Raw genomic sequence first — 12,680 nt, forward strand, 5'->3', positions numbered from 1 at the left:
AGAGTTTCGTATTAGAAAAAGGAAAAATGTACAGAGGCCTCTCCTCCTACTATATACTAATACAGATGACTAGTTAAGGGACTGCTATATGTTTTTGTTAAAAAATAAAAAAATAAAAATTATCCTTAGGCTGTTATTAAACTAGCATCACGTGAGTTCAAACTAAACTTGGCTAAAATCATTAGTATCGTATTGTCCCTGTTTAATACCCATAGGTTGTTTTCTTTGGTCTTCTTGAGATTAAACTTTGATCTGTTGACAGCTGCTGGAGGGCTTCCAGACTACATATCCAGGATTGGCTTTCCCTTCACTGCCAAAGAGAGGTGATTTTGATTTACGGCAGGTTCTTGATTCTCCATACTTCTTTAACTGAGCATTTCTCTTCAATCAGCAATTATAAGTTTCCATGGAAGCATTCTTTACTTCTAATGCAAAATCAAGGACAAATTTCTGGGGCATAATTCGTCCTGTTTTAGAAGTTGAGATTCGAACCATTAATGACCCAACATTGCTTCTGGAAAAGGCCTGGAAAGAAAATAGGTTCTGATGATTTTTTTTTTGAAGAAATCATGTTGCAAGAATGCTCAGAATTTTACTGAGTAGGTGATCTAATTAACACAAGGGTGGTTCAAGAGAAGAAAAGCTTTTCTCACCCGTCAAATTGATAATCAACATTCAGGGAAGGAAATTCTCCATGAAATTTTAATGTTGGTGATTTCCAATGCCTGAATTGAGTTACTGCTGAGCAATAGACGTGGCCAGTGCTAAATGCTTGCAGCAGATCCTCTGTACAGTGCGGAAACTTCGGCCAGAGCTAATCTTGGTAATGCAAAAGGAATTTTTTCTGTTTACACGTGAAATATATGATAGATGTATTATAGTAGATCCGACAATGTTCATTAGGGATAGAAACATGCTGTTATTTCTTATTTCTAATAATATTAGTCATTTTCATTGAATTCAATTATTAATGTAAATTACATTGAGAAGAAATGGAAAAGGATAGTAGAGTTCATCCCTGTTATCTCAGCTTTAAATTGGACTGTATCCGGTTAATTTGATGCCATGAATCAAACATACAGTTCATTATATATTTAAGCTGCAAGTAACAAACTGCTTATGGTTTGCGTAGTTTTATGGATGCAGAAAGTACTGAAACAACTGAAGGAAAACTTTTATAAAGATTGCCCTAGCGCAAATATCCCCGATCAGTTTGTGGACAACATATCTTGTCTTTTTGCTGTCAGAGCTTCTTGTTGTGGTAAAAGGGGTGTGATACGTTCATTTAACAAACATAGGTCTTTTAAAGTGGCAGGAAAGAGCAATGCATATGGTTTTCGATGCCTTGTCTGAGTTAAAGTGGGGAAAGACCAAGGCATTTGGATTCCCCACTTCGCCGGCAACAATTTGGTTTGGCTATTCACTGAAGGAAAGTCATAAGCGTGGACAAATTTGTGCTCCCTGATACTTGTTTTGTGTACTAGTGCCAAAACTGTAGTTCGATCAACACGCCCAAGAGTTATGATTGTGGTTAAATCTGCCCAAAATGCAGATTTTAGTTTCTGACGTCCAAATGGTTGCTGTGAGAATCTTTGTAGACTCGAGAGTAATTGTTGCGATCCGTTTCCCGGGCAAAAACAATGGTAGCCTCTTTATATATTCTTTGTAAAACATAGATAACGATGGTGGTCAGGACTCCAACTTCTGAAGTGGGGTTAATTTATCAGTTTATACTATATTATACCATGATCATGGCTCTTTCTTTTAAAATCATGGCTCTTTCTTTAAAAGAACACCCAACTCTTGCATATAAGGTTTACCAATACAATCTTGAATTATATCGAATGTATTCGGAAAGGAAGAAGTTATTATCATTGTATAGATGAAAAATACACGGGCATCAATAGTCAAAGAATTAACACTCAGCAACCATTTGATTATTAAAAAAAAAAAAAGATTAAGGATAACAATTAAGGTGTAGGTGTGGGAGTTGATAGCATAATAGTAATTGCTTTCTGGGATTAGATCATAATCGTAGCCTCGAGGTATTAAAATCATGTAAAAATCATGTAAAAAGCACATCTTGTAGGAAATAGGAGTACAGAACTGCAGACCTAGTTTATGTAATGTGGCAAAGTACCGTTGTAGAGCAAATACCAGAGTGAAAATTACAATTGCTGATTCAAACAGGTTGCTTTTGGAGCTGGAAACTCTGTCACTGACTCACTGACATTTTCTGATTAGTGCCTCCTAATTGGAGCTTTAAATGAAATTTATCTTCCGCCAGTTGGTTGCAAAATGCGAGTGTGCTCAATATTACGCATGTGCAGCGAGCGAGATATCTTCAAGGTCTTCGTAGAATATTTCCAAGTTGTCTCATCATACTTCGATTTCTTATCTAACACCTTATTTAAAGTCAATATCCCATACAGCAGCTATTCCACTGAAAATCCATGATATCTGGACTCAGATTCGGAACTTACAATCATCAATCACGAGCTCTACCATGACAAGAATGGATGTAGAAAGCTAATATAAAAAAAAAAAAAAAAAAATGAACTTCCAGTTTGCAAAATCACATAGTATACACATTATGTCGAGAGAAAAAATATGGACTTGTGCTAGAAAATTAGAATAGGAAAATAATACCACCTATATGTGGAAGTAAATACTCAAGAACGATACTAATTCTCCATTTTAAAAATCAGACAATAAACCAAAATTGGTTTCACATGGAATCATCATTTACATATTTTAAAAATATACGAATAGTTGATAGTACTGCTAGAAGATCATAAAAACAGTCATTCATGTGATAGAATATCAGAAGAATGAATGACTCCAATTCTACAACACAAATATGTGTGTGGGTGTGTGTATATCTGTTTATTTATGTTTGCAGCGAGATATACATTAATATCTCACCAAGGAAGCTAAAGGTCAGAGACTGTACTCAAGCAGGACTTTAAGGTCATGCTATTCCTCAAAGAAACGAAGTTAGAGGTCTAAGACCACACAGATAATGTCATAGCTTTATGAAATTCATAATTTCAGCTGTTTCATCCATAACGACCATTTAACAGCTTCTAAAAATTTATCATTTCGGCGCAGTGCAGTGATAAGATTAGTGTAGGTTTTCTTGTCAGGTTCTATTCCATTTTTTCTCATTTCCTTGATCAAACCTACGGCCTCTTCAACCATTCCTGCTATTCCATATGCCTTGATCAATGTGTTGTAGCTATGCAAATCAGGACCAAGTCCACATTCTTTCAATTCCGTAAGCACATTAGCAACTTCCTCAATCCACCCTTGTTCTCCATAGATATTGATCATGGTGTTGTATGTGTAGTGGTCAGAGTCACAATTCGATTCCTTCATCTTTTGCAACACAGATCTAAATGTCTCCATCTGGCCATCTTTCCCATAAGCATCCAGCATCGAATTGTAAGCTTCAAGGGAAACCGAAAATCCATCAAATTGCATCTTCTGAACCATTGATGACATGTTCTTGAAGTCTTTATTTTTCCCATATGCAGCTATGATAGTGTTGTAAGAGATCACATCAGCCAGGCCCTGCTTCTTAGCCATACAGAAAAACCTCCTAACCTTCTTGAAAAGCTTGGCTTTCCCAAAGACATTGAGCATGACATTGAAGGAAACTGTGTTAGGTGCAAATCCACGCTGTAGAATCTCATCAAAAAGCCGCGAAAGCTCATCTACTGGCAGAGCCTGAGCACAGCAATCTAGGACACAATTATATAGTTCCTGATCCCAACTCGCTCTATCTTTTGAGATTTTGTAGTACATATCAGCTAGTTTATCCACCATGTTACATCTTTGATAAATGCGTAACATATCACGCAACAAAAAATTGTCCAGAACAATATCCGGTCGCTTGTCAATTGCATCCAAAACAGAGCAAGCATCTTTCAAAGATCCAGCTTTGACATACATTCTCACAACAATGCTAAAGGCAATCATATCCAAGGAAATACCTGAAGATTTCAACTTCAGATACAACACCTCCGCATCATTGAAAAGCCCCATGACACTATAAATGTCAATCATGGTGCACATGATGTGCATGTTCGGCTTGTCATCGCTCTTGGGCATTTGACTAAAAATCTTAACAGCATCCTCCATCAAACCCGCCTCTTTGCACGAGCAAATCAAAAGATGATACAAGTTATCCTCATAATGCGGATCTTTCCACTTCTTGTCATTCAACACCTTGATAGCATCTTCCACCAACTGATGCTTCACATAAGCCATGACCAGAGTTGAGCAAGAACTCTGGTTAACCAAAACGTGTCGATAAAACGAACCTTTGAGCAAAACAGGCACCTTATGAACCTTCCCAGCCCTCTCATACACATGCAAAAGAGTACCAATTATAGAAGAATACTGACATCCAATATCCACCATATCATCAAGGATGATGATCCCAACAGCACCATCCTCATGATCTCCATGTTTAGCTTCCAACTTTATCAACGTATACAAATTCGACGAATTCGGCTTATACCCTAACCGCTTAAGCTCCTTATAATACCACCTTGCTTGTTCATAGTTATCAGCTCTACCCCAACCCTCAATCATTGAACGGTATGTCGTTTCATCAGGATACAATCCAACCCTAAACTGCATACACAAAAACATCCTCTGAGCAGCATCCATGTTCGACGCTTTCCCATAACCTGTTATCATAGTATTATAAGCAACAATGTTAGGGCAAAACCCTGCCTCTTGCATCGTAAACAACACTCTCTCAGCATCCTCCAATTTCCCTTGCTGGCTATATGCATTCAACATAACTAACCAATTCTCCAAATTAGGAACAACCTCATCACTCTTCATCATCTCAATAACACCTTCAGCTTTCTTATATAACCCAAAACGGGTATAAATTGTTATCATTGAAGAATATGCAGATTCACATATTATTTTATGTTCCCTCATTTGCGAAATCGCAAACTCTGCTTCCTCAACGTTCCATCCCTTCTGGCAAAGGGTCATTAACATTCCGAACGTCGCGACGTTCGGAACTACGCCGAACGATAGCATCGTTCGGAACCACTTCGCGCCCAATTGAACGAGACCGCGTTTGGAGCACGCGTAGATGAGCGTGTTGAAAACGTGGAAACTCAATTCGGAACCAAACTTGTCCCTCATTTCCCGAACAAGTTTTTCTGCAGCTTCCCAATCTCCTCTCCTGCTCAACGCGCGTGCAGCCACGGTGTAAGCACCGGCGTTGCGTTCAAGCTTCCCGGTTTTCCTCATCCACTCGAAAAACGACAGCGTTTTGGCGCCGTCACTCGCGCTCTCTTCTTCTTCTGCAAGCCGTTTCAAGATTGCGTTGCAATGCTGCGCGCTCAGTTCAACCCCAACGGAAGAGAAATCCACGTCAGCACCGTGCGTGAACAACTTCTCCGTGTTTAGCGGAACATTGCTTTTAGTTGCGTAACTGAATTTCAAGTCTCTGCTTGTCTTTGGCGCTTTCTTAGTGCTCCGAACCTGAGGGTTGGAATTCGGGTTCGCTTCGGCGACGGGAATTCCAAGCTTCGTTTTTGGGTGAGGGTGAATGGAAGTGGAAGTGGAAGTGGAAGTGGAAAGGGAAAGGGAAGGAAGTGAAGGTTTGGAATCGAAAGCAAAATCGAGAGAGATGGAAAATCCCAACGAGGCCATGAAGGGGAGATGATAGTGGTGGTTGTGATTGGTGGAAGCACTTCTTCATTTTTGTCTCATCTCATCTCATCTCATCGTGTAATCATGTTGAAGGGATGGTCTTGTGGTGGTGTGGCTTTTGCTATTGCTCTTGTTGCTGGTTGAAACAAAAATATCTACACACGGTTTGCGTCTTTGGGCCCAAACTCTAAATAATTGGAATCTATTTCGGTTCAAACGGAAGCTACTGGGCTTGTTGGGTTGGGCCGATTTAATTGGGTCCAATTTCTTTATAAATTTGTACTTCTCAGTCATAATATGTAATAACTTGTTTTGGATATTGAATTTCAATCCAATTGCTAAATTGAAAGTTCTTATTAAATAAAAAGGAAAAATATACTCTTATGTTGTGTTGTAAGAGAGAATTTTTCTCTCTTACACATACATCGATTTCCGTGTTACTTTTTTATTTTTTTTTTCCTTTTTCTATAGTGGGTGGATCCCACACATGACTATCTCTATTGCATGAGAGAGTTCTCTCCTATTGCATGAAATTAATAAAGCCCAAATAAAAATCTATGAAATTTTATTAAATTTAAAACCTAGTTGATACTTTATCATACAATTTTATTTTAATGTATAAACATATTTTTTTTTTAATTCATAAGTAAACGTCAATTATAAGATTATATTATCTATGAAAGTCTGGTTTATATAAAATTTGACATGCATAATTATCAAGATAACATCACATGATTCAACGGTTAGATTTATTACATTTATTTTCCATAAAATGTTATTAAATGGTGTAAGGATCCAAGATTTATTATTGAAGTGAGTGGATCCCTTTCCTATGCCTAAAGTATTAATTTAAGTCAAGTAATTTGATAACTTCATGACTTTAAAATATAAAATAAAATTTTAGAATGCTATGTAACATCCGATTAGCATCCTTGTTCAATTGTGATGTGTAACCATTTTAAGTAATCTGGGTGGGTTTGCTGAGGTTGAAACAATTGTGGAATCAAACAGCTTTTAATATTTGGTATTTGATGGTTGTAACATCCCCGTCTCGAGCCGATTCAATTAACATATATATGATACTAAACAGAAATAGCGGAAGACTTAACTTACGAAAATACGAGCTAACTTTTTCTTTTTTCTTTAATCCTTTTCACATGGTATATCACATTGTATACTTCTTCTAGTTTAATTTTCATTTAACAGAGACGAAATCGGACAAAGTGATGTCTGTAAATTGAACAAACGGGGATTTGCAAATCCCACACTCAAGGTATCCTGATAAACAGTTTACAATGCATGATTTCAGACATACCAAGTATCCATAAAGGACCATATATCCATCCGTGGGCGCGTGCATAACTTGGCTCTGTGCCACTATGTCTAACAGCATGCATAACCAACATGTAAATATATAACTGAATACTACATCATAATATAAACATGTCTGAATACACAATTGCACATGCATCAAAACTGAAAGACATGTGCAAAACATATGCAAACCATATACAAGGAATAGATCATACATCTTGATCCCAAAATAACAAAATACTGAAATCACATAAATAACCATAAAAAATCAGTAGCCTACAGCTACTCCAAATCCGATCCGTCGCAACCCCTCTAGCCACGAGTCGTGTCCCTGCCTCGTGAGGGCTCAACGGGAATTTGAAACCCTGAAATGATGTCCCAAAAGGGGTGAGATAACAAATCTCAATAAGCTCCAGGTTTATAGAGAATTCTCCATACCCCTGGGCTCACTCCTGCATGAAAGTCATATACAGAGTATACAAAGCATCATATAACAAATATCATAACTGAACAAAGCATATATACATATCTTATCAGAGGCGTACGCAGTCATTTCCAAGGGATGACCTCAAGCAGAATCAACGCACGTGTTCTCAAGGGAGGACCCTAAGCAGATATCAGTGCACAAACAATCAATGACCATAGATCATTACAAAAATCACCTAAGAACAAAACATATCATATTATCAAATAACTCTATATGAATGCATCTATACAAAGCATCAAATACAATCATACAATTCAACCATAGTCCACTAACCATGGTGGAGCACTCAAGTAGAAAAAGACTCCTTAAACATAGAGCTTACCTCTTGGAGCTTCACAATTTGCTTACTTGAAGAACAAGCTACTTATCTGTCTCCACGAGAATTCAAACGTTCACAGTCCCTAGGCACACCTAGAGGAGAAATCCAAAATAAAAATCAATAAAATGATACAATGCCATGTAATTTACATAAGGCATACATTTTATTGCGTACTTTCATTTCTTCAAACTTATGCCAAACATATGCCAATTCACAAGTCAAGACTGTAATTTATTTAACTCATTTGTTCGATCATTTAAGGATGCTTACCTTACATAGGCTCTTAGAATGACCCAGCCAAGCTTCTAAAATACCTTTTACAACACTTATTTAATATACCTAAGTGGTTTCCATCACCCCAAGGCCAAATTTAGTGTTTTCATATTTTTTCAACTTGAGTTACCTTCATTCAAACTGAAGCTGGAAATGAACTATATATCTATAAATTCCAATATTTAATTTTAGACTTCCTAATCTTTCCAACAAGGTATCATACACTTTAATCAGAGCTATATAGCTCAAGTTATGATTTTTGGAAGTTCAACTCACAAATCTGTTTTTAGGCAGTGCAGGAAATCCCAACCTCCCTCACGGTTTTTGTCACTGTGAGAGTTTCACAAGTCTGATTTCTGTCAAAAATTAATATGTTGTAGTAGACACCTAGGGATTTAATTCGAGGTATCATAAGCTTAATTTGGGTAAGTAATGAGAGAGATATGAATTTTTGAAGTTTGAATTTTGGAATCGTCCCTGCATCTCGCGATTTTTGAGCAGTCAGTACTCAATTTGACTTTGGGGACAAACTACGACCTATAATCATCTCAAATTTTAGGGCAATATAAATGACATCTCAAGCTTTAAAATGAGGTATCATGAGCCTCATTTGACCAAGGGATGAGGGAGATATCACCCTCCACAGTCAGAGGTACATATCCACAATTTTCAGAATTTTGGCAACTCTTTTTCAACAACTTAACTTAGTTTACAAATCATGCAACATAGCCTTTCATGAATTAAACACATTATTTTCCCTCTTGGACACATCATGGCCGAGGCATACCCTTGTTCACATATTTCTTTCTTCATGGCTGAAACATGTATGATAGGAAACCATGGATTTTCTCAAGTTCTTATCATTTTAACTTGGTTTGTTTTACTTGAAACTCATCACAAGACATATCTAAACATAAAAAAATTCATACATCCATGATTTCATACATTGCTAGTCAACCCAAAATACAAGAAAACCTAAGTTTGAATCAAATGAATCATCCATTACAAATAGATTTTCTTACCTTGGATGCTTTCTATCTCTTCACAAGATTAATCTCCAAGCTTCAATTCGACTAGAACTCACCATTTACACCCTTTGATGAATAGTGACTGCAAGTTTCATGGAGGTAGAACAAAGGATTAAGAGCCTTAAAAGTTGATCTAAGGCTTGGGCTTTTAGCACAGGACCAAAGGCTTTCCTTTTTGTGAAGGAACCTATATCTAAAAATGACTAAATCTACAAGGTGATGAGCTTGCTTTCATTTCCATGGAGTTCCCTCCCTTCTCTGTTTTTTGCAGCGCAAATAGGAAGAGAAGAATGCAAGTGGATCATATTTCATGAGGAAGGGACTTAAGTGACCTAGCTTTTTAATTAGTTGGTTGTTTTTTTTTTTACCTATTTAATTTACACTACTTACACTTATACTTAAATCCCAAAGCATAACTTAATAAATATAATATTTTTAATCTTAAAATGACTTGCTTGGCATAAATTAAATTTTCTCATTTGTTAATTCTACCGATAAATTTTACAGCAGTGCAAAATACTCGATAGAAGTAACTGTTCATGACCTAGTCATGATTACAGTCAAAACACTCGAAATCACGTTCTGAATCTAATTATGACATTTAAATTCTTAAATTAAATCTCTAATTAAGATTTATCGGATGGAGGTCATTATAATGGTGTTCCATCACCAAAGTTTCGATGATAAGAAACTAACATAAAAAATTTAAGTACTAACACAAGTAAAGAAGCAACAATCAAAAAGGAAATTAAAAAACAAAATTCTCAAAATTAAAACACAAAGAAAGCAAACAAGCCAATGACAAAATTTAAGAAAAGATATAAGATTCAATCCATTATTCAAGAAGCTAAGTCCAAAACCTGATAAGTATTGTATTTTTAGAACTTGTACTTAAATGCAAGGGTATTTGAAAATTTACATTAAAGAGCTCAAAGTATTTTCAAAATACATACTCCACATCACAATATTTCAAAAGATTTTTTTCCAAAATGATAGGAAAATATTTTAAGTTTTTAACTTCTCACTCTTTCATGAAAATCATTTTTCAAGAGCCAATTTTATGTTTCGAAGTGTTTGAAACCTATTTTAATTGAAATAGAATGAGTTTGCCCATAATTCTAACATTTATGACAACTCTTAGGGGTGTAAATGAATAAGGTCAAATCAGGCTTTAGCCAACTCAAGGAAGTCGTCGACTGTATATTTGATGACTTTTGCAGGATGACCTGTCTCTTGGCAATCAAAATTTCAGAAATGTGTGGCACTTTCGACGATTGAAGTCGAGTATATAGCCGCGATCGAGGCTTGCAAAGAATTGTTGAGGATGAAGTAGTTCCTTTATGAACTCAGATATGATCAAGACAAATACGAGATGAAGTATGATTATCAAAGCACAATTTATCTTGCAAAGAACTCAACCTATCACTCCCGCACTAAACACATGGATCAGGGATGTAGTAGAGGATGGACAATTCGAACTCGTCAAAGTGCACGCCAACCTGAATTGGTCTAACATGATGACCAAGCCGGTACTAGCAAGAAAATTTGAAGACTGCTGCGAAGGTGTCAAGCTGCTGAACCTGACGCATTAAAATCGGAAGAGAAGATTTGTTGGGTGGTGTTCCTCATTAATGCTAGCATGCACCTCATTAATTGGTGCAAGGCTCAAGGCAACCCAACCACCTCAATCTATGATGCACGGACACGGACACGACACGTTAATTCTAAAAAATGTCATATTTCGACACGTTGGGACACGTTTTGATATTAAATAAATTTTTTAATATATATAATATAATTTATATTTAATACATATAAGAGTCCATAATAAGTCATATAACCAATCAAATATTTAAATTTCATAACATAAATATAAATAATTTTTCGTACTTTGTTAATTTTTCATGTCGAATTTCATAACAGAAAAAAATTAATTTAAAAATTATTTCTTTTATATTTAGTTAACAAAATAAAATTAAGATTAAAAAAAAAGTGTCCGAGCGTTGACCGCGTGTCCGAAAAAGTTGACCGCGTGTCGGAAAAACGTGTCGGAACGTGTCAGAGAGTTGACCGCGTGTCGGACGCGTGTCCGAGCGTGTCTGTGTCGGACACGTGTCCGACACGCAAATTTTTCACAAAATGGCGTGTCCGTGCTATGGAGACCTAATCATTGTGGAAGATTCTGGAAGAAGGTGGAGGGTTCCCTTAACTTGTATAAACCTCTTGAATTCATTTGTAATATGTTACCTAAGTGAATATCTTTAGAGAGGAGTTTGAGTGAGACCTCTTTAGGGAAGCTTGAGAATACCATTATTGTTGAGGATGCTTGATTGTACCTCTAATGAAAGTCTAGGGAAGCTTGACTTTTTGTGATCCTTCTTTTCTATATAGTGAAATTTTTTTTGGACTAATGTTATGTGATTTTTACTTCTTCATATTGAAGAAGGTTTTTCACGTTAAAAATTGACTGTGTTATTCTCTCTGTCTCTCCTTTGCACATTTTTTGTTTTCTGCTGCGAGTTGCCGACCTAGTGATTTCAGGCTGACCTCTGAGTGTCGAGCTCCTAGCTCGACATATTGACCCGAGATCCAATTGCTTTCGCGCCGACTTGAGGGACCGACGTCCCAATAGATAGAACATATTACCTTTATTCTTGTGGCAGCACTTTCGCATAATTAGCCTCATCAAACTCAATCTGTGTAACCAACCGCGCTGGAGTAGAATGATGCAAATGCAAAAAAATGTATAAAAGGAAAAAAATTTGTTTGAGAATTATGATTCCTCATTTATTATAAAAAAAAAATGTAAGGTAACGATTGAACGACACCCTTCATTAACAAATACATTCTTCTGCAATAAACGACATATCTTTTCATAATCAAAATTTTTATTTATAAAAATAATTAATTTTAAATTAAGTCTAACTTCTTTTATGCTACTTAGGGAGGTAAAAAATATAAGTGGTTTATCTTATTTTCTTAAATCACTATAATTAATAGATAGAAGTTCTTTGATTATTCTATCTTTGATAATTATTAGAGGTGGCACAGCAGGCCGCCCCGCCATCAACCAACCTACAAATGAACAGCCCGTCCTACCTCACTAGCTATCATTTTTTTTTTTCCGCAACGAGGAGCATACGAAACCTGCAGTCGATTTCCCGAGGAAAACAAAATCATCCAATTTTCTTTTCGCAAACCTGAAAATTATAGATGACAATAAGATGCTCCCTCAACTCAACAACCTCAAACAACATATCCTACACTTAAATTTATAACATAACTATTTCATCTGACAAGGTTAAAAAACAGAACGGAACCTGGCATTGCTGAAAAGGCAGAATTTGATCCAATAGACATCAGTGAATGGTTCACAATCCTCTTCATTCATTGGCGTACGCATGAGGAACAGAAAAAAAAATGAATGAATGAAAAAGCAATTTTTGTGAAGTGAGGAAACAAACTTACTCTTCAATTTCTCCATGGATGAAAACAGTTGCAGCAAATCATAGCCACAATCTAACGCTGGAACGTTCTTCATAGTCAAATATCTGCACCCCTCCAAACCGAAGAA

At 36.3% G+C, this 12,680-nt stretch overlaps 2 protein-coding genes across 4 annotated transcripts in view; one reads left to right on the forward strand and one right to left on the reverse strand.

Moving 5' to 3' along the window:
* The window catches only part of LOC133308494 (DNA-directed RNA polymerase 3B, chloroplastic-like), a 35,096-nt gene extending 33,304 nt beyond the window's left edge, over window positions 1-1,792 (forward strand). Inside the window, exons 19-20 of one of the 3 annotated variants that reach the window (XR_009751174.1) lie at window positions 263-823; window positions 1,133-1,792. Coding sequence is in view for 1 of the 3 variants with exons in the window: in XM_061509119.1 (XP_061365103.1) it covers window positions 263-373 (111 nt within the window). In the remaining 2 variants the exon portion in view is untranslated. Of the gene's footprint in view, window positions 1-262; window positions 1,048-1,132 lie in introns of those variants that run through there. The other 2 variants (XR_009751175.1, XM_061509119.1) reach the window with 2 other exon arrangements.
* Window positions 1,793-1,925: 133 nt separating this feature from the next.
* On the reverse strand, window positions 1,926-5,792 carry LOC133308506 (pentatricopeptide repeat-containing protein At4g30825, chloroplastic). Its single transcript, XM_061509134.1, has 2 exons — window positions 2,926-5,792; window positions 1,926-2,529 (listed from the first exon to the last, which is right to left on the reverse strand). Exon 1 carries the CDS (start codon window positions 5,683-5,685, stop codon window positions 3,043-3,045), a length of 2,643 nt encoding a protein of 880 aa, XP_061365118.1. The 5' UTR covers window positions 5,686-5,792; the 3' UTR covers window positions 1,926-2,529; window positions 2,926-3,042.
* Between the last annotated feature and the right edge of the window lie 6,888 nt (window positions 5,793-12,680).

This window comes from Gastrolobium bilobum, unplaced genomic scaffold (assembly GCF_033153095.1).
Source record: "Gastrolobium bilobum isolate Gb01-03AN ecotype WA unplaced genomic scaffold, APGP_CSIRO_Gbil_v1 utg11162, whole genome shotgun sequence".
Lineage (NCBI taxonomy): Eukaryota > Viridiplantae > Streptophyta > Magnoliopsida > Fabales > Fabaceae > Gastrolobium > Gastrolobium bilobum.